Source organism: Pararge aegeria, chromosome 13 (genome assembly GCF_905163445.1).
Source record: "Pararge aegeria chromosome 13, ilParAegt1.1, whole genome shotgun sequence".
In the NCBI taxonomy this organism is placed as follows: domain Eukaryota; kingdom Metazoa; phylum Arthropoda; class Insecta; order Lepidoptera; family Nymphalidae; genus Pararge; species Pararge aegeria.
Window position 1 is genome coordinate 2,562,544 of NC_053192.1, and position 27,262 is coordinate 2,589,805.

Genomic DNA, 27,262 nt, shown 5'->3' on the forward strand with positions numbered 1-27,262 from the left:
CTAGCTTCCCCCGCTTATAGTGCTGTTGGCGGAACTGACGTGATTCGTCCAGATGTCTATATCGGGTAACCCGGCGCTGCTGCTGATTGAGTAGGCTGCTCTCGCTGGGATTATTGGAGAACGGGTGCAAACGCTGAAGAAAAAAATAACATAAATAGCATGTAGTCTAAAGTTCGATGTAGTTCAATATAGCTCCACTACCTATGCCGTGAACCGGTCAGCATTAAGTTTTACGTTACGGGTAGCAAATAGCTCCATGTTACGTATTATGTGACGTGTATTTAACATAATGTAGGTAACCATAATATGTAACGTGTAACGTCACATTAATTAGTAGAATAGCTAGCACGTAACATATCTTTGTAACGTAACACGTAATACGTAATATAGATATGTTACGTGTTACGTAATGGGTTGTGTTAAGGTGCGTGTTGCATACGTGTAGCGCATAACTATAATTTCATGTTACGTAACGTGTAGCGCGACGTGTTATTTTACGTGGTACGTGTACCTGTACATTCGCTTGGCGTACTTAAACGCGTTAAGTGTTGCAAGACAGTGCAAGTATTTATTAGGTAGACATAAACATTATAGAAAAAGATTAGAAGTGAATGATATTAATTAGTTTTTACATCATGAAATTTCGCTACAGCCCACAAACCCACATTCGAGCAGAGTGGAAGTTGTCCAGCTTCAAATGCCTGGCCTGTGCTTTATCTTTCGGATACTAGAATGGACTAGGGTTATAGGGACCAGCAATAAGATTTATTTTTCCTTTACTAAGGCAGATCGGTGGATATATTTCTTAGCTTAATAAAAGGAATGCAAAATAGGTAGCAGGTTTATTGGTAGGCGAGTCACAGGCTCTTTAAAAATAAGACTAAACTAAAACTTTCGAGTGAAAGATCGTGAAAATGGTGTTGGGCATTTTCCCGCGCTCCTTAATTAAGTAACTACCTATGTCCAAAACATCCAGTCGACTCGTTGCACCGCTGCATGAAAGAAGGACAAACACAAGCACACTTTCGCATAATTTAATATCAATAAGGAAATATGTATTTGTGGTTAGGAAGATGAGCGATGGTAGGTTGTAACACAGCCTCTGTGTTATATTTTGATGGGATTTTAGTCATTTACCTGTTGGTTTTAGATACTAAAAGTTAATTGCTTTTTTATTGAGAACAAAAAATCTATTTAGTACTTATAAATTAATTTAGTAAAAAAATGTGACGTTAGATCAATAAGTGGATTATTTTGTTGATTTATTCTGTCGCAAGAATATATCCAAACATTAGTTTTTTTTTTTCTTTACTTTGTGATTGTCATGCAGTGTTTCTCATGCACCTTCATTGCTCTACTGACCTGAAATTCATCAGCTTTGTCCGAATAGAGTCCTATAAAATATGGAAAATTTTGAAATCAAGCCAATTTTAAGAAATAACGTTATCTACGATAATGCTCTTAAATATTTTAACATGACATTGTTTTAAAAATATATTACGTTGTTAACCTTTATTATTGTATACGTATTTTTTTTATAGTTACAATTGAGGAAACGGACGGTTGGTAAGTGGAAAACAAACGCCTATAAACATAGCAATACTTCGCAGGGCATGCGAGGAAGTCTGGAAAGTATACAACGGGTTCCCCGGACGTCCAATAGAGCCAACGAGAGGGACATGCCGTGGTGGTTTTTAGTTCGGGTAAACGAGTCCCACATAACCTCTGTCCTGCCCAAAAGGACAGAGGTAGCCATAAAGCGTTTCCACCGCGATAAAAAAAAAAGGGCATGCGAGGAACACTTATGCAACCTGCCGCCCTGTATCCATCAATCTGAGGCGTAGGTATTAAGTCTTATTTGCCTGTAATTACACCGGCAACCACGCCCTTCAGACCGGAACACAGCATTACAATGCTGTTTAGTTGCATAAATAAGTATGGTGATCTATCAATTTCTAAGTACTCCGACTAAAACATAAACAGAGTCCAACGGTTGGGCCTTAAGAATAAAAAAAGCATAGATAGTGTTGCGAAGTACAGAGCTATGCACGAAGTATCTACTTCGTCAAATCAGGAATTAGGAGATCCATAGTCGTCCTTATATAGCTCAACCAGTACCACAGCTAAAGTCGCAGGTAGCCACTGGGAAATAACACAACACCGTGGTTTTTAGAAATACCTATATCCAGCGTTGGTTGTCCATTAGTCGATATTATGATAGTCAGATCAACTTCCTGAATATTACTTAAAATTTAAACTCTCACTTACGAGTTAACATCCTCAAGTTTCTTCAGCAAGCGTTCGTTTTCTCTGCTCAAGAGCTCCTGATCCCTTAATAGTTGATCTCTGACGACGAATAACTCTGTATTTTCTTGTCTTAGAGCGGAATTTTCTGACATGTGCAGTTGAACGAGCTCAACCAGTTCCTTCTGTGGCAGTTGGTAGAGTTTGTTCGCTTCTATAGGCGGTGGGGTGCCGCGGCTTTTTTGACCTGGGGGGGATTAGAAATTTATTTTTTAAGGTAATATATAAATAATAATAAATGAATAAATATACCTACTACGACAATACACACATCGCCAACTAGCCTTAAAGTAAGCGTAGCTTGTGTTATGGGTACACATAATAATAATAAAAACCATTTATTTCAGGCTTTACTCATAAACATTTAACATTGTATATCAATTAAATAGTTTACAAAATTAAATTAAAATAAATAAATAAATTTGGAATATACATTAACATAAAGATAAACACCCAGAGACGGAAAAATATTTCGTCACACCAACATTTTCCAGCTGCGGGAATCGATCAGAAAGCAGGGTCGCTGCCTACTGCGCCAATCGGCTGTCAATGATAATGTAAATACCTACCTAATGGAAGTACCCAATACATTTTATTTTTAATAAGTTGTAATTAGTTTCATCTGAGGTTAAGTTAAAGTCGCAGAAAACATGCCGGAAGGGATTTAGAACATTGGATCAAAAATGTTTTGGCTTATAATATTATGTACCTTTATCTATCTATATAAATAAAAGAGAAAGTGTGTGGGTATGTTCCGTATAGGCTCCGAAACGGCTGGACCGATTTCAATAAAACTTTCAGGGAATCTCCGGATTGCCCTGGCGAGTAATCCTGTAAAGTTGGGTGACGATCGGAGCACTCCTATTTTTGAACTATCAAACTGTCAAATACAGCTTTTATTTACTATGATGATATTCTATTGTTGGGTGTACATGGGTGTAGATAATGATCTTCACCCGCTCGAGAAGAGAATAGAAGAGAATGAATACGGAGAGAAATAAATGATTTAATATATTATGAGACTTCAATTAAAAATTTAATGCTGTAAGTTTATTGTTTAAATAAAACAAAGCGAAATCTAGCCCGGTGAAGCGGGCTGGGTACGCTGGTAGTTTATATTTACGAGGAGTATGGTAATTTGACAAAAAGCATTTAAACTGTAATAAAAATATGTAAGGAAAAGAACAATTAGAAGTAGTTATTTTATCATCACCATCATCTTATCAACCCATTACCGGCCCACTACAGGGAACGGGTCTCCTCCCACCGCCAGAAGGGGTAAAGTTCGTAGTCCACCACGCTGGCCCAGTGAGGATTGGTGGACTCCACACCTACGAGAAAATTCTGGAGAACTCTCAGGCAAGCAGGTTTCATCACGATTTTTTCCTTCACCGCTGAAGCAAGTTATATTTTAATTTCTTAAAACGCACGTAACTAAGTGCGTGCTGGGATTCGAACTCGGCCCCCGAATATAATGTCGAAGTCCCACTGGGCTATAACCTTAACTTCTTCTCGTTGTAGGAGGAGACACGTGCCACGTAGTGAGCCGGGAATGGGTCGATATGATGATATCTTATTTTCTAAAGTTTTTGATTGTGACACTCACTGTAAGTATCAGCGTTATAGTCGGTGTGAATTTGGACAGCTGTCCTCAAATGGTTATTCTCAGTTTGCAGCGCCTCTACTTCTCTCTTCAAACTCAATATGAGAGCATCCCTGGCGTCCTGGATAAGTATTAAAGTATAAAGACGAGAATAAGAAAGTAGTTTCATATTTTCAAATTAATCTTAGCTAAAAAATTCAAAATTCATTAATTACCTAATAAAAGCACTTTTGAAACGTCAAGTCTGTCTGTTTGTAGTGACTCTACCACCGGTTCGGAAGGCAGATTCTACCGAGAAGAAGCCGGCAAGAAACTCGGCAGTTGCTTTTTTCCAACATTAACAACATTCTACATTTTAATATTCATTTTTCTATCCTGTGAGAGATATAAGCGGAGCCGGATGCTTCCAAGAAACCTTGTCATTGGAAGCATCCGGCTCCGCTACACAGTTTCTTTACTACCACCTTCTAAATTAAAAATCCACATCGGCCCAAACCCTATGTGCACAAAAATGTACAGCAAACTCCCGGAACATATAAAAGAAAAAGAAAGTATAAAAATATTTACAAAATCCTTAAAACATTACTTGCTGGATAAAGCTTATTATAAAATAAATTCTCTAAATGAGAATATTTAGACTACTTCACTATGTCAGTTCGTATACAGGATCAGACTACGAGACCAATCCAATTGCAGCGAGGCGTGCGACAGGGAGATGTTATCTCCCCGAAACTATTTACCGCTGCGTTGGAGGACGTCTTTAAGCTTCTGGATTAGAACGGACTTGGCATCAACATTAACGGCGAGTACATCACTCAACTTCGGTTTGCCGACGATGTAGTCATAATGGCAGAGACTCTGGGAGACCTAAATACGATGCTCAATGGCCTCAGCAGAGCTTCTCAACAGGTTGGCCTACGAATGAACATGAGCAAGACGAAGATTATGTCTAATGCTCATGTTCCGCTTCAACCAGTAATCGTTGAGAACACTGCACTCGAAATTGTTGACGAATACGTATACCTAGGACACACGATCCAGTTAGGTAGGTCCAATTTCGAGAAGGAGGTAAACCGCCGAATCCAACTCGGATGGGCAGCGTTCGGGAAACTTCGTGCCATGTGTTCAGTGCCTGAAGACGAAAGTCTTCGAACAGTGCGTGTTGCCAGTGATGACCTATGGCTCTGAAACATGGTCGTTAACTATGGGCCTCATAAGAAGGCTTAGAGTCACTCAGCGGGCGATGGAGAGAGCTATGCTCGGAGTATCTCTACGCGATCGAATCAGAAATGTGGAGATTCGTAGAAGAACCAAAGTTACCGACATAGCTCAACGAGTCGCGAAGCTTAAGTGGCAATGGGCCGGGCACATAGTTCGGAGAAAGGATGGACGTTGGGGTCCCAAGGTGCTGGAATGGCAGCCCCGTACTGGTAAGCGCAGCGTTGGTCGACCCCCAACGAGGTGGACAGACGACATTAAGCGCGTCGCAGGTAGCCGTTGGATCCAAGCGGCTCAGAATCGTGGAACTTGGAACTCCCTACAAAAGACCTATGTCCAGCAGTGGACGTCTATCGGTTGATGTGATGATGATGATGAAATGAGAATATTTAATAGGTAATGTAAATAATAAGTCTACCTCTGAATCTGGTTACAGCGCCCTCACAGGCTTCCATTTCAAATGTATACATTAGATTGCCATTCTCTTTTGAAAATATCATAATTATGTAATCTATAGTTCAAGATCTTTGGTACATTTTTGCACCTGATTACTATCAAGCAAATTTTCCGTGAGAAGCTTCATTTTGATTAGACGCCCAAAAATTTCCTGTATGAAACTCTCTATCGTGGTAGATGACGATTTCATGATTCTCAAACATTTATTACAATCTGAACTTTTTCAAATCTCAAGACAATTATCTAAAAAATATTTATTTTCATAATATTCGAAAAAATATTTGGTTTGATGAAAGAGTCCCCTTCTTCCAACATGTATCGATAGTGAGGTCATCATAAATAATTACTGACCAGCAGATTTTTTTTTTTAATTAGTTAATCCCTCCTACTAATATTATAAATGTCAATGTAAGTTTGTTTGTTACGCTTTCTAGCAAAAACTACTCAACCTATCCTCATGAAACTTTGTACACATATTCTTGGAAGTGTTAGAAGTAATATAGGATACTTTTTATCCCGACATTACGCTCGGTTCCTTTGGAAGAGGGGATGAAAGTGTTTAACGATTGTACACCATAACTCCGACGAATTATAACCGATTTAAATAATTATTGTTGTACTATAGAGGTTATAATATGTGTTTAATTTTGCTCAATTTTTGTGTAAATCTGAATGTGTTTTGAGATAGAGGACAGAACTCCTTAGCGGACAGCAGCAACCACCTTATTTAAGGCTTAGCGATACTGAATACTTTAATTTTGTTTAGAACTACATACAACTATATTGAATGCCACATCAAAAAACAAAATCAAACGCAGACGAAGTCGCGGGCAACAGCTAGTATTTATATAATTTAACAGTCATATTGTCCTACAAATTGCGTGGTACGCACCATACCGATAAATAAGCACCATAATAAATAATTAAATAAATAAATATACTACGACAATACACACATCGCCATCTAGCCCCAAAGTAAGCGTAGCTTGTGTTATGGGTACTAAGATGACTGATGAATATTTTTATGAATAGGTAATATACATAAAATAGTTATAATATACATATAAACACCCAGACTGAAAAACATTCATGTTCATCACACAAACATTTTCCAGTTGTGGCAATCAAACCCACGGCCTTGGACTCAGAAAGCAGGGTTGCTGCCCACTGCGCCAATTGGCCGTCATAATATTAGTAAGGTGTCCAGCATTGGGACGTAAATAAGTTGAGGATGGTGGAAGTGCTTACCATTTTTACAATAGGTTTAGATTTGATTTTCTTAGCACGCGACGCATAGCGTAGAGTGTTGATTGTCTCATTCAAATTGGACTTTGTAGGGGCTATACAGGCGATCTGAAAAAACATAAAATAAATAAAATATACTGCTACTATTTCGATACACACATTGTCATCTAGTCCCAAAGTAAGCGTAGCTTGTGTTATGGGTACTAAGACGACTGATGGATATTATACATAAATACTTATAATACACAGTTTAACACTCAGACACTGAAAAACATTCATGTTCTCAAACATGTTCCAGTTGTGGGAATCGTACCCGCGGCGTTGGATTCAGAAAGCAGGTTCACTGCCAACTGCGCCAGTCGGCCGTCAAACACACAACATAATATTATTTACACACTGAGAAAATTAAGCTTAATTTGCTATACTCCGTGAAAAATAGGAGAATCTGTAGTTATTTATGATTTCTCAAATCTTTATGCTCCACACCAAACAGATCTTTGGCAATTATCTCTCTACGCACGTTTCGTTACGACACCTTAATTTAACGTCGTTTTACGTCGTTAATTTTCATAAAATATCATGGTTTTCTGCAAAGTAAGTTCTGCCTGCTACTAAGCAATATTCTTTGATACACGTGTTGTATTTAAAACATATGGGTAAAAATGTCAAGTAGTGTTTGAAATCGACAACTTCAAGGTCCAATGCGTCCCGACCATTTTTTTTTATTTTAAAAGTCTGTCCTTGACTGCAATCGCACCCATGGTAAGTGATGTTACAGTTTCAGATATCAAACTGTTAGAGGTATGAGAGTTACGTTAAACCAAATACGCCAATGGTTCCTACCTCCGCTCAAACAAGAGAAAATTCAAAATCCATTTATTTCAAATTTTTAATGGACTTATTTCCATTTCATTAGATGATTTTTAATATCGATATTATAATTTATATATTTTTGCGTTCAAATTGTAGTTGCACGCCATATTAATGGTAATACACTGTTTCAACAACCATAGCTAAATTTGTGAAATCTGATTATCTACGTGTATTTATGCAATGATTCTAATTATTGTTATTTTTTTTTTGAATCCTTAAATTATACATAAATATAAACATTCATAAATTATAAATTTTCAAACAGTCCCCACGGGGAATCGAACCCGGCACCTCCCATTTATAAGATAACAGCGCGCACCACTGCGCTAGGGAGGTCGTTTGCAGTGTCTTTAAATGTTGCGTTCTGAGTTGGTGCATCATGATCAAAAGTCTTTATACCAGTCCACTGAGATATTTGTAAGACGAGCTGGTGAACGCGGTAGGTGGTAGTAGTAGCACAGATGACGCTGCTGCCCGTGCTCCGTAATATTCCCTTAGTCAGCAAACTTAGGAAGGTGGTGGGACTCATAACAGGGCATAGCTCCTTAAACAGACATCTTTCCATTATAGGTGTCACCGACAGCCCTCTTTGCAGAGCATGCATGGAGGAGAATGAAACACCTACGCACGTGATGCTGGAGTGCACGGGCGTGACAGAGCAACGCGAGATCTACCTGGGATCACCAGCCACTATCCCAGATGTCCTCAGCAACCTGGGCGGCATGCTGGGATTCTGGAACGAGCTTGGATGGCTGGAGTAGCGAGCAACAATGGGAAATTTCACGTACAACAAGCGAAGCGCTTACGTGCGGAAACCGCCCAGAGAGAAGAAGAAGAAGATTCCCTTAGTCGCCTCGTACGACATCCGCGGGAAAAGGGGGCTGGCGACAACATTCTGATCTGCTGTCACCACACAAACCACAGGTACCAAATACGTACTCTTGCTTAACTTAGGTCCATAACTGCTTGTACATTATACAACGGGTAAATGAAAACTGAAATAATCACAGGCTTTAGAAGTACATCGTGTACTTTATCTGAGACTTATATGTGAAACCGGGAACCTAATAGTTTTCAGATTCAGCTCTGACATCACATGCAAAATGAAAATCATGTGACTCAAGTCACTTTATCAGGTAGGCGTCGCGTAGCGAAGATACTATGCGCGCGTCGGTCTTTTATCTTCAATAGGGTTGTCATAAGTTAACACTTAGAAGGTTATGAATTTGTTTGTATGGAAAAACAAATATGCTTCTTTAGATTTAATATTTTTTCTGGGCGTTTCCTTATGAAATATACTTATGCATTCTACAATATTATTTCGTAATTCGGTTACACGTTGTATACTTTCGGGGTGCGTAGCGTGTACGTTTTGAAAGCGAAAACTGCGCGTGCGCAAATGTTAATCAGATCAGATTATTTGTTGAACGCGTTGGTTATTGATTTGAAAGATACGCTGAGATGAAGAATACCTACCATTAGCGTCACTCCATTACCCGACAGGCTATCTGCAAGCAACTTGGTAAGCTTGCTGTCCCGGTAGGGTATGTGTCCTTTCTTCTTGCCGTCACTTAGCTGCGCTATGCAGTATCCTGTGAAAGACAACTCTATTAAATATTTACCAGGCTAAGTTTGTTGTGGGCTCTTCTTACAGTTCATAGACCAGGGCGCTTTGAAACCCTCGTAGCTTTAGGTTAAAGTAGTCGAACGAAGTTATCACCATCCCCTTACAATTATGTAAACGTACTCGTATATGGATGAACGCTTCATAATTGCCTGTGATAGGCCCACATAGATAAGAATTTTTGAATTTGAATTTACTTGTTATATTAGACATGTGACTGAAACTTTAATATCACGATTTAACGATGTAAGTGAATGGATCTATGGAATAATATTATTATTTAGATTCACGGTAACCAAAATAGGAAAAAACATGTGTATACAATTCTCTCCTTCACATTTTTGTTTATGTTTCTTTATCTACACTTATTCAGTTAAATATATAGTAAATAAAATAGTTCCAGCTACTTCTCTCCCATACATTTAGCAGTGTTTCTTCGTTATCGTGTCGCATTTTCATTTCATCAGGTTTCAATTCAAGAATCTAAAGAAGTTTCACTTCATAAAGATAATAATTTAGATATCGCTATTAAGCGACAAGGCCGCCTTTTGTGTTCTACTGCTTTCTATATGTTTCTGTTTTAATTATATTTTGTATATGTTATTGTTCTGGTATACAAATAAAGAGTTTTTCAAATAATAATTAAGTAGATTGCTCAAAAAGGTGGTAATGTCTTACGTTAAGGGCGCCGAGATAGATCCCAAGCAAAAGAGGAATTTCAGAGTAACTACCAAGCGTAGAGAGGGTGCTGCACCTAGAATCCTAAGTATAGCAAGGGTTTTAGGCGCGCTCAAAACGAAGGCAGCTTTAACCATGAATTGAGTACCTTTCACACCTCGCGAGGTAATATAATCAAGTTTTGGAGGGATTTTTTTACAATCTATACTCTTTATTACTACTAATCTGGTTTGCGGTTCACAGACTCTGGTGAGTTAAAGGGACGCCATCATACGTTAGAGTGAGAAAGCAATGTTAGAAAGAACAGATTATTTTTTTTATTTATGTATTTGGTATCTATGACCCATCACTATAACATAAATAGAATAATTAAAAACTAAACTAAATCAAAAAAAAAATATTAATATGCAATATAAAAAAAGTTACAAATTAAAGTTTCTGCGTCCAGGCAGCCCTACGTGGAGTTTAATATACAACTTGTAAATTGGAGAGTCGTATCGATTTATTAGTGCTTTCAGAATACCGTTACTGCTTACCCACGTTCTTTTCATCAAGGATGCTATTCGTTTTCTTCTGATGGCAAAAAATATATAAATATACTACGACAATACACACATCGCCACCTAGCCCCAATGTAAGCGTAGCTTGTGTGTATGGGTACTAAGAGAGCTGAGGAATATTTTTTTATAAATATAATACACATAAGTACTTATAATATACTGATTAACACCCAAACACTGAAAAAAATTCATGTTCATCACACAAACATTTTCCAGTTGTAGGAATCGAACCCACGACCTTGGACTCAGAAAGCAGGGTCGCAGCCCACTGCGCCACTCGGCCGTCAAAAAGTCATCAGTATGAGCCGTCGCGAACATTTCAGATGCACTACAATAACGTGGTAAGCCCAACAGCATTCTGAAATCAACATTATACTGAACTAGTAGGGCGTTTAGCGATGCATGTGTATAGTTGATATAGATTATATTCAGATACGACGTGCACGATGTTCCTTATTCAAATCATAAAAAACCCTAGGGACTCCAGAAGATTACTGAGCCTATAGAATGTATTGACGTACTTAACCTTTCAATATTACATGAAAATGTTATATACCTAAAACCATGAGACTTCTGTTAATATTGTTGGCTTCCTCCAATGTCTTGCCGCTACTCTTCGTCCGCTTTGTCATCTCGCTGCCAGCAAGGTCCACGAAGTTGATCTTGCCGTGCGTGGAACACGTGATGTCCTGGTCGGAGCCCACGTCGCGGCGTATGCGCACACTGAGCAACGTGTGCGAGCGCGAGGAGTGTGCGTTCATGGCGTGAGCCCCGACAGCGCGGTTGCGCATGCCTGGGGAAAAAGCATGGTAAATATATCACGTTTCCATAGAAATCTTACAACAAGACACTAGAAATATCCTTACAATGTAGTAAAATCTTCATTACCTTTGTACATGCGTGACCGCCTTCAGGTCAGCTCTACCTAGAGATAGATCTGTGAAACTGTGAGGAGTCTGTCTGTGTGTTACTGTGAGGAGGTTGGAAGTGCCCACTATAACACTAATTTTCAAAGTCATTTACAGTTCTTGCTGCGCGACTATAAAATTCTCTTCCACACAATGGTCTGTGTGATAACCCATTCCCGAATGTGTTTAAATAAAGGCAGCATTATCTGACTTTTCTACATAGTTTATTAGTATACAAAGTGTCAATGAAAACCGAAATAATACTTCACAGGCTACAGAGGAACATTATGTACGGTCTCTGAGACTTATGTGAAACCGAAAACTTAAAAGTTTTTAAGTAATCCACTACTAAAATGCAGCACATGCAAAATTAAAATCATGAGACTCCTGTCACTTTACTACGTACGCGTCACGTAGCATAGGTACTATGCGAGTGTCGGTCTATTATCTTCAATAGGGTTGTCGGAAGTAAAAACTTAGATTTTTTTTAATAAATATGCTTCTTTTGATTTAATATTTTTTTTTTTATTATCCTTATGAAATATACTTATGCACCCTTCAATATTATTTCCTAATTTTGTTACACGTTGTATTTCTTTCATTATGTATTTCATATATTATTGTATGTATTTATAAATTATAGTTTACATTTAGTATTTATACTATATCTGTTCATGGCTATGTATGTCTTCGTATCAGTTATTTCTTTAAGTACCTACTTAGCTCTACTCTTCTGGAAGAAATCTCTTTAGAGATAAGTTGTCCTTGTGCACGTCTAAATGTTAATTTTACTATTTAGTACCAGAATTTTAAAAATTATAAAAATTATAATATATATATATAATAAGTAGAAATATTGTTCACGCGTCACCTTGTCCCCGCAAACGAGACTCAGAGCACTCGAATTTTTACAAACCATTTTTAACAGACGGACTTCCTTTTTATTGTCATCGGACTGGAAGACACGTGCCGCCAAGTGATTTAGCGTTCCGGTACGATGTCCCTCATCATCAATTACCACCAGGTGAGATTGCATACAAGGGTTAACTTGTAGTGGTATAAGAATAATAACAAAATCCACGCATTTTACAATTACTTTATTGGTTCATTACTAACAAAACTAAGCTAAAACGGAAAGACAGGAGATTGAAATCTTCTAGAAAAGACCACGGAATGCTTAATTAAAAAAATAATAATCTTAACAAGTAACTAAACAAAAGTTAAAATTTAATACCTGCAATACTTATACAAAGAAAAGGGATAAAAATGAAATGGAAAATGCTAACGGATATTATTAAATTAAAGTAGAACTGAATGCTTACCTTCCTCTAAAACTGCGAATAGATCATCGAGCTCCTCGCAGTCCACGGTAAACAGGTTCTCCACGTAGAAGCTTCTACTTTCCTTCGACCATCTCACCTGTTGTGGTTTTCGAGCACTGCCCGGATTAAGAAGATCTATTACCTGGAACACAATTTCGTTTAAACCTTATTGCATTGCCGGAACGAAATCCAAAGAATCTTGTAGTCTTTTATGAAAATTAATTTGCTCCGCGAAAATGGAATCTGTATGGTGTAATTTATAAATTCTTCAATACTTATACTCCACACCAAACAGAGCTTCGGCAATGTACCCTTTACGCACGTTCAGGAGTTGTTTACTTTAATTGTTAAGTCAACGATTAATCATTGTAAAGTCAAGTACCCGTATAGCATATTAAGCTTAATTTTCCATATTAATCATGGAATTCCGTAAAGTAACGCCTGCTTCTATCCAGTAATCATAGAATTCCGTAAAGTAACGCCTGCTATACAACAAATATACTTATGGTGAAATTTATAGGACACTTTTTGCTATAGGCTTACATTTAATGAGATGAACCCGTGAACTTTGTGCCACCTAAATTACATGATGATTCTTTTGGTTTTGCTTATTTTCTTTTTCTTTTATAGAATGCCCACCGAACGTAACACCCGTTGTACAATAATTTTTAAATTATTTTCAGTATTTCTAAGGGTTAAATATGTTAGCTCAATATTAATGCTACAGTTTAGCAAACGTTTTCCATGAGTTTTTTTTAATCTGACGTTAAAACTTACCTTCTCGTTATATATTTCCAAAAATGAAGCTTTTAAAACGTAGTGGCATTCAGGGCGTTCGCGGAGAAGTTGGTAAAGGTACACGAAAGAGCGCACCACCAGGCCGTGCTCAGGAGAGTACGGACTTGCTCCCCTCTCCACCTAAAGATTAAAGTGTCATCATCATAATATCAGCGTATTTAAATGTCTCCATATCTAATCCAAATAATATATATGTCTATCTTTATATATATAAGAGAAAGTGTGTGGGTATGTTCCGTATAGGCTCCGAAACGGCTGGACCGATTTCAATGAAACTTTCAGGGAATCTCTGGATTGACCTGGCGAGTAATCCTGTAAAGTTTGGTGACGATCGGAGCACTCCTATTTTTGAACTGTCAAATACAGCTTTTATTTACTATGATAATATTCTATTGTTGGGTGTACATGGGTGTAGATAATGATCTTCACCCGCTCGAGAAGAGAATAGAAGAAAATGAATACGGAGAGAAATAAATGATTTTATATATAATGAGACTTAAATTAAAAATTTAATGATGTATGTTTATTGTTTAAATAAAATAAAGCAAAAACTAGCCCTGCGAAGCGGGCTGGGTACGCTAGTGTTTTATAAATTTAAAATGCATAATACATATGCAATTGATGTAAAAAGCATATACTTATTTCGCCATCGATGGTAGGAGAGCCGTAGCTAAATTGGAGGCCGCGATTGCCAAAGAGTCGCAGGTTCAAATCCTGTTGTTCCGAAATTTTTTATATGCATTTTAATTTGATAATAACTCCAAGTGTAGTTAAAAACACTAATAAAAATTATAAAAATATATGTGTTGTTATAAACGGGGGTAAACTTCTCGTCTTCCACGTTCCGTGCTTTAGCAGGTGGACGCGTTAACTATATCCCTTGTCAGGATATGATCGGGGGATATTTTTTTTTTTTTTTTTATATATTTTGTCTCCTGCCTGTGCTAGCCCTGCTGCTGAGTTCCTCTACCGTTGATTAACATAAAGGAATTTTACTTTTTTGTCATTTCTACTTTCTATTCGGGATCGTATCTTTACAAAATCTCTAATAAAGTAGGTAAGGTCCTCCCGTTCGGAGAGGCATTTACTTCAGCAGTGGCTATTACAGATTATCGATATGTCATCAAATTCAAATTCAAATTGAAATTTCTTTATTCATGTAAGCCACAGGCCATAGGGGTATCAGGCACTTATGAAGCGTTCATACATGATGTATTAATAACCCATCTAGCCCCAAAGTAAGCGTAGCTTGTGTTATGGGTACTAAGATGACTGTTGAATATTTTTATGAATAATATACATATATATTTATAATACAGATAAACAGCGAGACACTTAAAAAAATCATTTTTATCACACATTTTCCAGTTGTGGGAATCGAACCCACGGCGCGGTTGTGGGAAGCGACCCTGCTTTCTGAGTATAAGACTCAGAAAGCAGGGTCGCTGCCTAATGCGCCACTCGGCCGTCATATATTTTTACATAATTGTAAGGGGACGGTTATAACTTCGTTCGCCAACTTAAACCTAAAGCTAGGAGTGTTCCAAAATTTATTTGTATTTAATGTTAGGAATATTCATTACACAAGAATTTTCCAGTTGTGGGAATCGGACCCACGGCCTTGGACTCAGAAGGGTCCAAGGCCCGCTACGCCTATCCACCGTCTTCGCCTCGTCTTCCCCTTGATGCAAACTATTTCCTCGCCAAAAATCTGTTCTATGGTACAGGCGTGAAATGGTAGCACACAAAGAATGTAACTTTTGAATTAGGTACGTAATAAATATATATTTTCTTTTTTACATAGCTCACCGGTAGTGCTAATTGCCATGACAAAGCGAAATAACGTGTTACATCACGCGATTTAACTACGAGTAGTTATATGTAAAAGGTGTGCATGATCTTTATCTATAAATCTATACAAATAAATTAAATTAAAGCCGTTTTTTTTCTTTGTAATGTAAGTTTTGGACTTGTCAAACGGTTGTTACTAATTTGTATTGCTTCGAATTGAAATTCCTTGGTTGTACACCCACTTGGATCACTATTTCTTAGCGAATAGAAATCGATTGAGGTGCACTGACGGAACTAGGCCTCAAATGACTAGTGTCAATATGAAAATAGGTAAATAGCTAGCTGGTTATGCAGATACCATCGATCGACTGACCGCGAGGGAACATTAAGTATTCAAATACATCTGGCAACTTTATATTTCGCAAATCGTGAATTATTGAGTTTTTGTGGCATATTTGAAGCGATTATAGAAGCGGTTAGGATATCGGCTTACGGTGGCACCGAGTTTGAATCCCGGCACGCACGTATAATTTTTTAGTTTAGAGCTATGTACGTTTTTAATTAAGGCAATTTAACATCACTTGCATTATCGGTGGAGGAAAACGTCGTGATAAACCTGCTTGCCAGATAGTTCTCTATAACGTCTTGACCCCTACGTACTTCGTACTAGTGACGTACGTACTTGTACGTCACCCTGGCGCAACGGTGAGCGCTGTGAATTTAAGTAGGAGGTCACGGGTTCGATTCCCGGCAGGGACAATTCGGGAATTTATAATTTCTGAATTTTCTCTGACCTGGACGCTTTGACCGTGGCTAGTTACCACCCTACCGACTAAGGCATGCCACTAAGCGATTTAGTGTTCGGGTGCGATGTCACATAGAAACCGGATATTAGTATGATTGCTATACTCCCTAACAGGTCAGCCCGCTACCATCTTAGACTGCATCATTACTTACTACCTGGTGAGATTGCAGTCAAGGGTTAACTGGTAGTGGAATAAAAAACCGTCTCAAAGGCGTGTGAAATCTACCAATCCGTACATATAAACAATATAATTAAGTTGTCCACCTGCTAAAGCACGGGAACATGGAATGAGAGAAGTTAGAAGGTAACCCCCGTTTTTTATTACACATATGTTACTCGGACATTATTTCCACTTGTGCGCCAGTGCTCTGAGAGTTGATAAAGCTGTGGGAGAAGATGCTTTTTTTATCCTTTCCAATGGGAGATAATATCTCCTGCCCATGCTAGCCGTGTTGAGAGGACACCCAAGGGCGGTTATGACCGCTAATGGGTTGTTAATTACGAAGCACGGTTGGGTTGTATTTTCTATCCTATACCTTTTGTTCCTTATACATCCTGAATGTATTTACCTACTTAAATAGGTAACTAAATGCCTTGGTTAAGCAGCCAGCATCGATCGCCTGACCGTGAGGTCATAATAAGCTAGTATACTCGTACATATTTACACAGATCTGGTAATTTTATATTCCACAACCGGAGAAGGTTTGTGTGATGAACATGAATGTTTTTTCCGTATCAGCAGGCCTAGCACGGGGAGGAGACAAAAATTATATCCCCCGATTATATCCCCTGGCAAGGGATATAATTAACGTGTCCACCTAGCTAAAGCACGGGAATATGGAACTGGAAAAGTTTACCCCCGTTTATTAATACACATATATTATTTGGATATTATTTCCACTTGAGCGCCAGTGCTCTGAGAGTTCATAAAGCTGTGGGAGAAGATAAATTTTTATCCTTTCCCCGGGGATATAATTGTCTCCTGCCCATGGTAGCCGTGCTGGGTGTTTATCTGTATATTATAAGTATTTTTATAGATTATTCATAAACTAGTACCCATAAAACAAGCTACGCTATCTTCGGGGCTAGAGGGCGATGCGTGTATTGTCGCAGTATATTTATTTCACCACTCTTCGGCCATCAAAGTTTAAGATCTATGTGATTTAAAAAAATAGTTTTTTTTTTTTTATATTCTGTGAATTAAATTACTTGGCATTTTCATAAATTTTAACATAGCGAAAAAAATCGGTGGTATTGATATTTATATTGTTATTTTTCGTCATTACCAAATGTGGTTGTTAATTACGATGAATCGTTCCGTGAGGGATTTATAGAAACATAGAAGAAGAAGAAGAAGAAGAAAAAGTCTTTATTGCACATACAAATATAAAATCAGGTTAACAAAAAAAATAAAAAATAAAAACTATACATATGCACAAAGGCGGTCTTATCGCTTGAAGCGATCTCCTCCAAACAACCTTTGGTTGAAGAAACATACTTACAAGCCCCGGTGGTCCTGTCAATGTATGAGTCTTGCCGCTGCCCGTCTGTCCGTAGCAGAAGGCCGTGCAGGAGAAACCTTCAACCGCCATTTCTAGCAGCCGCTTTATCCCACTGTATTCTAATACATCCTCCTGCCAAAACAAATCATCAACATTATCCTCAGGTCATAATTTATTGGCCCACTGTTGGGCATAGTCTCCTCTCCCACAAGATTTGGAGCTTTTACCCTCCACGTTGCAATATTATAGGAAACTCTCCTGCATGCAAGGTGTCGTCACGATGTTTTCCTTGACCATTAGAACAAGTAATATGTTTATTGCTTTAATTAAAATCGCATATAACTTCGGAAAGTTAGAGGTGCATGTTGGGGGTCGAACTCGTTCCCTCCCAAAATGGAATCCGAAGCCTTACCCACAAGCCTTACCCATCACTGCTTTAGTACGCAGAATTAAGAACATACAGAACCCTCATTCAGCCATTGTTGTATGCAGTGCATTGTGTCCAAAGAAACAAGTAAAAGCCCCGCGCATATGTAACTTTACACCGAAATGTTGCTAGCTTTGAGAGCTTTTCCCAAATTCCCTTTTTAATCGTAAACGTTTAGAGCATCATCATCATCCTCATACCAACTTATTACCGGCCCACTACAGGGCACGGGTCTCCTCCCACAATGAGAAGGAGGGGGGTAAATAAACTACCAGTTGACAAAAGTTCAAAGTTTGTATTAAACGTAAGCTTATAGAAAAGTCCTATTATAGTATTAAGGACTACGTATACGATAAAAAAGCTTAGGTGTAAATTATTGCTCTAACCAGGTTGCTCTTCTAATAATTTAAAATGACATTGTGAGATGGTGATAACAAAAAAAAAAAACACCCGGCTAAGTTTGTTGTGGGCTTCTTCTTAGACCAGGACGCGTTTGGAACCCTCGTAGCTTTAGTTTTAAGTTTACGAATGTGGTTATCGCCATCATCTCACTACCGTGTAATTCTTATGTACGCATCAAAAGTGCTACCTATGGGCCTACTTGAATAAAGATATTTTTGACTTTGACTTTGAAACTTTGGTTAAGACCGTAGTCCACCACCATGGCCCAGTGCGGATTGGTGGACTTCACACACCTTTGAGACCATTATGGAGAACTCTCAAGTTTGCAGGTTTCCTTATATTTGACTCGTACTGGAGATTTTCTTCATTTTATATCATCTGCGTACCCTGTGCATACCCTCTATGCACGCCACTACCACTGGGCTATCACCGCTGTAGAACATTAGAGGTAAAATAATTACTGTCAACTGCTAAGTGGAATGGAGTGACTAACTGCATGCTCGAGAAACACTACTAGTGGAGTGGTTTTTTTATGCTTCAATATTAGTGATGTACATGGTTTCTGTATGTTCTTAAATCGGAGCTTTAGTTGTAGGATAGATTATTATAGAATTGCTGTTGCCCGCATTCGTCCTCCGCTATTGTTAAAAGTCCCGGAACCGTTTGATTTTCTGGGATAAAAAGTAACCTATGTTAGTCTAGATGATCGGTTGTTTAGTTAGAGCGTAAAAGAAAGACAAATTCAAATTCAAATTCAAAATTTCTTTATTCATGTAGGCCTATCACAGGCACTTATGAAGCGTTCATACATATTTCTTTACATAATTGTAAGGGGATGGTGATAACTTCGTTCGCCAACTTAAATGTAAAGCTACGAGGGTTCCAAACGCGCCCTGGTCTAAGAAGAGCCCACAACAAACTTAGCCGGGTAATTTTTTTTTGCTTATCTCCATCATCCAGTAAATTTATATTAAGCTATGAAGCTAGAGCAATTCACACCCAAGCTTTTTTATCGTTTAAGTAATCCTTAATATTATAATAGAATTTTTCTGTAAGCTTACGTTTTATATAAACTTTGAACCTATTGAGAGACTATCTCATAGATTTCATTTGGTAATTTGTTATAAAATAATATACAATTGTCCTTGAATATGAATTTGCAATTTGTGTAGCCTAGTAAACTGCACAACGAGTTTATATAGACAAACAAATACACTTTCGCATTCATAATATAAGTAAGGATTATGTCTCACTTGTGTAGCAGCAGGCTCGAAGACAACATTGTAAGAGAAAAGCTTAGGTTTCTGAGCGAGTGAGATGCCGTTGACGATGATCTGACCCTTGCCGGGAAACTCCAGCATGTCCCGCTCTTGAAGTGATCTCTCTTTGTCGTTCACAGGCCGAACTCTGCAGGAATAAACCAGAGAGTGATTCATTATGCTTGATTGAGATCAAACCGCGCACACCCACGCACACACACACATACACACTATTTGTGTGTATGTGTGTCTTTTTGTGTATTTATGTATTTGCGTGTGTGCGTGCGTGTGTGTGTGTGGGTGTGCGCGGTTTTGCGTCGGGGGTTAAAGATTTTTAGTTGTGTGTGTATGTACCTACTTTTAATATTCTAAGTCACCACCAGAGACCATTGTTATCTAAACAAATATTATATTTAACATGACTTTATTTACTTTACTTTATGACTTATCAGTCAGTTATAAAAACTTACAGATAAACTGCAATTTCAATGACATGTGCAGCATCAAAGTAGTAGTTATTTTAATTCGATCAACAGTTTTTTTAACAATTTAGAAAATACGTTGTGGAAATGCGTTTGTATAGGTACTACCTATACAAAAATTAAAAATGGCGGTTTACCTGACAACTACGTTTATATTGTCCTCTTCTCCATTTAGTGTTATACTGGAGCCTTGATTGCTTCTATCCAAGCTGCCAGTTCTACTGCTCGCGCTGAAAAAAAAATTTTTTTTTTTTCTTTACGTCAATTTAGTTCTTAACTCCAATGGAAGCTAAATACTGCAGTGATATTTAAACCATACCCAGTGCCGGATTAAGCAAGCGCGGGGCCCATAGCAAATTCTTTCAAAGTGCCCTTGATCTGCTATGGGTATGTATTAATGTGTGTGTGTGTGTATTTGTGTGTGTGTGTATGTATGTATGTGAACCTCTTATAACTTTTGAGCGGTTTTACCTCCCGTAGCAATTGCTACTCTTGCTACGTGATTAATCCGGCACTGACCATACCTCTTATCAGTTTCTGCAAGGAAATGGCGGAAAGATAAATTGCTAGACGGCACATCTTTGTACAGTACCAAGCGACATGGTAATTCTGGAAATGGGCCACGGACGAGGCCTCTCACAAAACCAGACCTGAAGCAATAATGCAGAAATTAAAAATTCCGAAATTATCTTTACCATGATATAACCCGCGGCCTCCCACTTATAAAGCAGTACCATACTTAAAGTTAGACGTAGTCGGTGGCCACATATGCAACTAAACTCAAAAGAAGGTTTTGGTTTTACTCTTACACAATTGCATAGACTACTCTGCTACGGTGCAGTGGCCAGCGTGGAGGACTTTTTGTTATATATATATATAAGATCTTAGCAATTTAATCAGGGTTCTAAGCTATTTATAGGTAACTTCTTGTTTTCAGCTTTAATGTTCCCAGTACCTAATAAAGGGCTGTATTTGATTTCTTTCAGTACGAACTATTTAGTGTAGTAGTTTATTCAAAAACTTTTAGGTTTTCGGTTTCACAGATAAGTCGCAGAGATAGTACATAATGTACCTCTAAAGACTATTAAGATTTATTTCGGTTTTCATTTACACGTTGTTAAAAAAATAAACCGCTTATTTGTTTAAAACTGTTTTTTTTAAATATTCGTTGTAAATTTACCTTTCTTACATACATTTAAGCGACATTAGAAAAATATGTTAGTACAGTAATCACCGGCGGCCATTTTTGATTGCTGTTTGTTTTGATGTCTAAGGCAATGTTAAAGGGCCGACTGTTATAGAATATTTTATGAAGTTCTACAGTTTTTTATTTTTTTATTTTAGACATCGTGTTTACTTTTATAAAACAATTTGTACCTAATTACTAAGGACATTAAGAATAAACTTGGTATAACGTCGGAATAGTTTTGCAGTGTTTTTTCTTATACTCAGTACTATTACGCTTTGAAAAGCAAATTACTTACGAGAAAAACCATTGACTCAATCTTTTTATCCAGTTAATGAAAATTAGACTACAGTACATTGCATTGTCAAAGTCACGTAGTTTTCAGAACGGATACTCGTAAATCGTTAGCTATATTTCCGAACGGTTCGTTGAATATTCAAACGACTTCCCGCCTTCCAAGTGAGTGACAGCTTAACCTCGTAGGCTCCGTTTCCGTTAAAAATGGTGGCCTAATGTCAAGGTTCAGCATTATACTTAGGAATTAGGCGGTTAAAGCATTTTAATTTAGTTATGTAATATGTGGTAATACACAGGAAAATTACTTAATTACTTACCTAAATACCTACAGAACGTGGTGTTTTTATTATCTTTGTTATTTATCGATAGCTTAGCCAAAGAGTATACAAGCACTACATCGGACAATGTCATCGCCTGTCGAAAATCAGGCGTTGCTGTATTATTTGGCAGGTACATTTTGCCATCAGGTGCTGCAGCATAGAGCTGAGAAGGTTACCCATTGACCACAGGGCCCCATCGTAGATTTTGAATGCTGGTGTTACGTAGTTTGTGTTATTATTGTTTTTTTCTCTTTTTTATTGTTTGTATGTTTCTTATAGTTGTTGTGGTTAATAAAGCCTTTTATTATTATTACAAGGTATCATGATCATACGTTTAACTTTTCATTAAGTTGCATAGAAAATATTCAATTCGATATTTAATCTGGTTAAGTTTTTTATTTTTGGTACAAGCAAGTGTGTACAGTATTGACGTACGTAAGTACCTACTTTTATTATGATTTAATAACATGCAAAATCTAAATAAGTTATTTAATTGAAAGAAATATCTTAAATTACAATTCAAGGTTTTTCATTAGAATGTAATTCTTTCCATTGATTGTTGACTTCAGCTTGTGTAACACAGTCACACTCATAAAGATAAATTATTTATAAAGACAATGCCGTTTACAGAACCATGATAGGTGGTCTGGATATTTTTTACACATTTCTCTGAAAAGTGCGTGAAAGTAAAAAAAAAAAACATTTTGTTACCAATGAATAAAATAAAATGAAAATTAATAGGTAAACTAGTCAGTTTGTATATGACTGTCAGTTTATATAATAAATTTTTTTTTTCCTCCTAGCCAATGACAGGCGAATTTATTATGTATAATCATAAACGTTAGAGAAACTATAAATAAAAACGTTAGTATTAAACTAAATACCTATTTGAATGGGAAAAGAATGAAATATAATAAACGAATACTTAAATATTTAAAACGTGTTCTCTACAATTTTTGGTAAGGCAAAGTTGGTCGATAAGGGCTCGATATGAGTGGCAGTTATTTCAAAATAACAAAGGCACACTTGAATTTCATTTATTTGTCCATTGATTTAGACAAAGAACGAAAGATTATAATCAAAATCGTGTATAATCGCATTGCGTGACGGTAACAGGAATGTGATTCATAATTTAGTGTTGTGATTGTGTTATTATGCGTTGGTCATTTTCACAGGAATTAACAAAATTCGCCCACATTTCGCGTTAATGACCTCATTTGACATTTCGATACAAAACAGCGTATTTCTACAAAGGATATTAGAATGCTAAATATTTTTCATAACAATGCCTATTCACGACCAAGCAATTCGCAAAATTGGTACATCTTTATGACCAATTGTATAATTTACCGACAGGATACCGAAATTACCATGATAAACTTAACATAAAGTAATGTTATGAAAAACCCACTATAGATATTTTTCAGGGCAGGGTAGATTACAAAATTATCGCGGTGATCGCCTAGTGGGTAGGAGATCGACTATCCAATCCAAGTTCGAATCTCAGCACGCACCTCTAATTTTTCTAAGTTATGTGCGTTCTAAGTAATTAAAATATCACTTGCTTTAACGGTAAAGGAACATCGCGAGGAATTACGGCACGGTGATTACGTATCTCGCTACAGGCTAGCGACAGGCGTAAATCTTGCAATCACTGCTGTCAAACGTCACTTTTCCATACAATAAAAAAACAAAAGTGACGTTTGACCGCAGTGATTGCAAGATTTACGCCTGTCGCTAGCCTGTAGCGAGATACGTAATCACCGTGCAACATGCCTGAAAGGTCAACATAATGTTCTCAAAGGTGTGTAGAGTCGACCAATCTGCACTGCGGCCTTAACACCTTCTCAATGTGGGAGGCCTGAGGCGATTCCTAGTTTTAGTGAAAACAGGCATTAGTTTCCAATAATTATCCGTTACGTTCCAATCACCGTCACTTTTTCACATAGACGTTTTATCCAATTAAGTACCGTGCGACATATTAACTAAAAGCACTTGTAAATATGCAATGCTTTTTCGCATAAACGTTGCGCACTTCACTGTCGACTGGGAAAAGGCTGGCGAAGTTTGCGTGTTTAGAATCGAGTGGAGTCCGCGCGAATTGATTGCTGCCATTAAATATTAACTCGGGGCTCTCACATCACTTCCGTATGTAGGTAAGGTTAAGGGTGGTGTAATTTGATGAAAGAGCAATACCCTTTTACCCTTTAAGCACTTTTATGAAATGGTTTTTTATTTACTAGGGATAACAGACAGTCATGCACAAAAATAACAAAAAAGACTAAGAGCAGAAATAAAATAGCACTACAATAAGATCCACATCATTGTCCACGAATTAACAAATTAAAAAAAAAATGGGGCCATACAAAACATAAAAAGGAATATAAGTTATTACAAAAACAATAAATAATTCATCACTTTCAATGCAATGCAATACAATGCAAGTCGTATTGAGTACTACTCACTACGTCTTATTATTTTATTTTATTTTTTATTTCAGATTGCTTATGACCTTAAAATTACTTGATGTAAATTTTATAAATTTAAAATGCATATGAAAATTTTCGGAACCGACAGGATTTGATCCTGCGACTCTCGCGGCCTGAGCGCTTTCACCAATTAAGCTACGGCTCTCCTACCGTCGATGTCGAAATTATTATATGCCTTTCATATCAGTCTTATGGTATGGTAATCGATAAATAGAATACTACCTATCGGCTAACATTTAATGTGGAATTATTAAAAAAAACCTCCGTGTATACTTTTTGACTTGATGACATTGACGAAGTTAGTCGCCATTTAAAGTTAGGACACCGATTAGCCGGCCGTAATGTTGAAGCACAGATGTTTAAGGATATGTTTAAAGTAAAGAACTCGTATACTGAAACTTCATGGATGAAGAAAAATATACAATTTAAAATTATAAATCGTAAATATGAAAACCTGGATAGCAGCTTCATTTTTGTGCCTTTTGGAGTAGAGACTTTAGGACCATGGGGTCCGGAGGCAAGAGCCCTTTTCAAAGAATTATCGAAAAGGGTTATCGAGTCTACCGGTGATCCTAGAGCGGGCAGTTACCTTGGCCAACGAATTAGTTTGGCCATCCAGAGGGGCAATGCTGCCAGCATCTTAGGAACTGTGCCTCGCTGCGGTGGTTTCGAGGACGTTTTAGATTTTATTTAGTTTTTAAATAGTTTATTTTAGGTTATAGTTATGTATTAATAAAAATTATATTTTAGAGATAATCAAATAAATATTATAAATAAAATGAAAAATCTTATTTGGTTTTTTAAGTGAGAGAGTCAAAATATAGCCTTATTTTATTTAACCCTATATATTGTACCATCTTCCATGCCTCAATAGAATAATATTCTAAAGCCTTTAAAATCAAAATAATTTCTTCTTAAAATAAACTCTTAAACATCTTTTTTAAATGTCACTTATCACAGTCAAAAACATTGGTGACTTTCAGAAAAGGTTCGATATATGAACTCGAGAAAAGAGTAAAGAACTCGAGAACGACTTTACATACATTTATGCTATTGAAACGAAACTCATGTCACTTCTTACCTGCCATTTCTTGACCGGCTCTTGAAGCTTTCGCTGTCTTCACCCCACTTGCCCAGCGCTGGGAGTACGAGGGAGCTGCCGCCTTTGGACAAACTACTCGTAGCATTCGCACCCGGCTGCTCAGTGCTTCGTGCTTTTCGCGCCTTTATTTCTTTACCTTCAACAAAGAAAATGACATTAAATTTTTCGACGATTTTTTTTAACGTTTTCATTTAGGAAATTAAAAATCGCAAAAAAAAGTGTAAATGTTCGCACATAGCATGATTGTTCGGGTTTTAGTTTTCAACATTCTGAATTCTATTTTAGAATGCTTCGGTGCAAATTGCGATTAAGGTCGCTCGTTTTTTTTTAATATTTTTTTGCCGATTTCCATTTTCAAAATCGTGGAGTATGTATTGAATTTTATATTGTGATTAGTGTTTTTACCTGCACCTATTTTCTGGGTAGGTAGTAATTAAAAAAAAAGAAAGATCCACAGTAATGCGTTAATATTCAATTAAGTTAAATGGAAATAGTGTTTTGTTCTTAAGATTTCCATGTGCAAAACAGTCACATCTAACCAAAATTCGCAGTACGTAAGACGTAAGTTTGTCCTTTTTTTAAAATGAATTTGGTACATCGCTTTATACAAATATAGTCAACAATGACATTGAGCTACATATAATTATTTAAGTTCTTTCTGCTTTACTTAGTAGCAAGAAAGCAACTTTTTATAGGCGACGTTTTGCTACGAGATTTGTCCTGCATCTAGAGAATGAGCTCTACCTGCGTATCGTTAAAGAGTCTCTTCCTCATTATACCGTCTGATTTCCGACAAAAACGATTATATATGAAAATAATATAATAATATAAGCATTCTCACCGGCTATAGTTGTAGCGGCCAAGGTCTCAGCACTTTTCGATATAGACCTGGACAAGGCTGAAGGGGGTGCCTTCATAGGCGTCGCTTGCCGGTTCTGGTATCCCATACCTCGGTTCATGTGAAACAGCTGTAAGTTCTTCAGCGCCATGCTTTATACCAACCATCTTCTGTTCCGAGTGTACGGAGAGCATTTTGTCGTATGCATACTTTGTTACTTTGTTTCCTTCACTTTAGCTAAATTATTTATGCAACTTATTTATATTTAACTTTTAGGCTTAAGTGTTTTGGTGTGATTTAAGAGTCTAGCAAACATTCAGTCGCTGCACTTTTAGGTCAAAAGATTGTATTTAGAAAGTATTAATACAATGACATCGTGCCAGAAACAGGTTCTTTAATTACAGGTCAATCTATTATTTCAATACCAATGGGAACGTCACTAGTTTATTAGCTTAGTTTTACAGGATAAAACAATACGGAAGCTTCGAATCTAAGGTAAGCTATCTCTAATTTTAAGTTTTAGTCTACATCTATATACTACGAGTATATAATATTTGTGTTATTAAACTTATATACTTAGACATACTTCTATACTTAGGGAAGATTTATTTTGTTGTTTGCTGTATGTTTTTATGGAATGGATTATTCAAAGACTACTTTGAGTGCTCATGCTAACGCTCACTTATATATATACTTAGTGGTAACAACTGAAAATATTCTTTGAGATAGTTTGAATTAGGAAGAATCTGCAGTACGGTCATGAAGCAATCGAT

The 27,262-nt window shown here is 37.2% G+C and overlaps 1 protein-coding gene across 1 annotated transcript; it reads right to left on the bottom strand.

Annotated features, from left to right (window-relative positions):
* On the bottom strand, nt 1–26,640 carry LOC120628697 (kinesin-like protein KIF12). Its single transcript, XM_039897261.1, has 13 exons — nt 26,493–26,640; nt 25,631–25,787; nt 20,395–20,487; nt 19,770–19,923; nt 17,688–17,819; nt 13,569–13,709; nt 12,792–12,933; nt 11,118–11,354; nt 9,176–9,291; nt 6,830–6,934; nt 3,911–4,028; nt 2,269–2,491; nt 1–133 (listed from the first exon to the last, which is right to left on the bottom strand). The coding sequence occupies exons 1-13, from the start codon at nt 26,638–26,640 to the stop codon at nt 1–3; spliced, it is 1,899 nt and encodes a 632-aa protein (XP_039753195.1).
* Between the last annotated feature and the right edge of the window lie 622 nt (nt 26,641–27,262).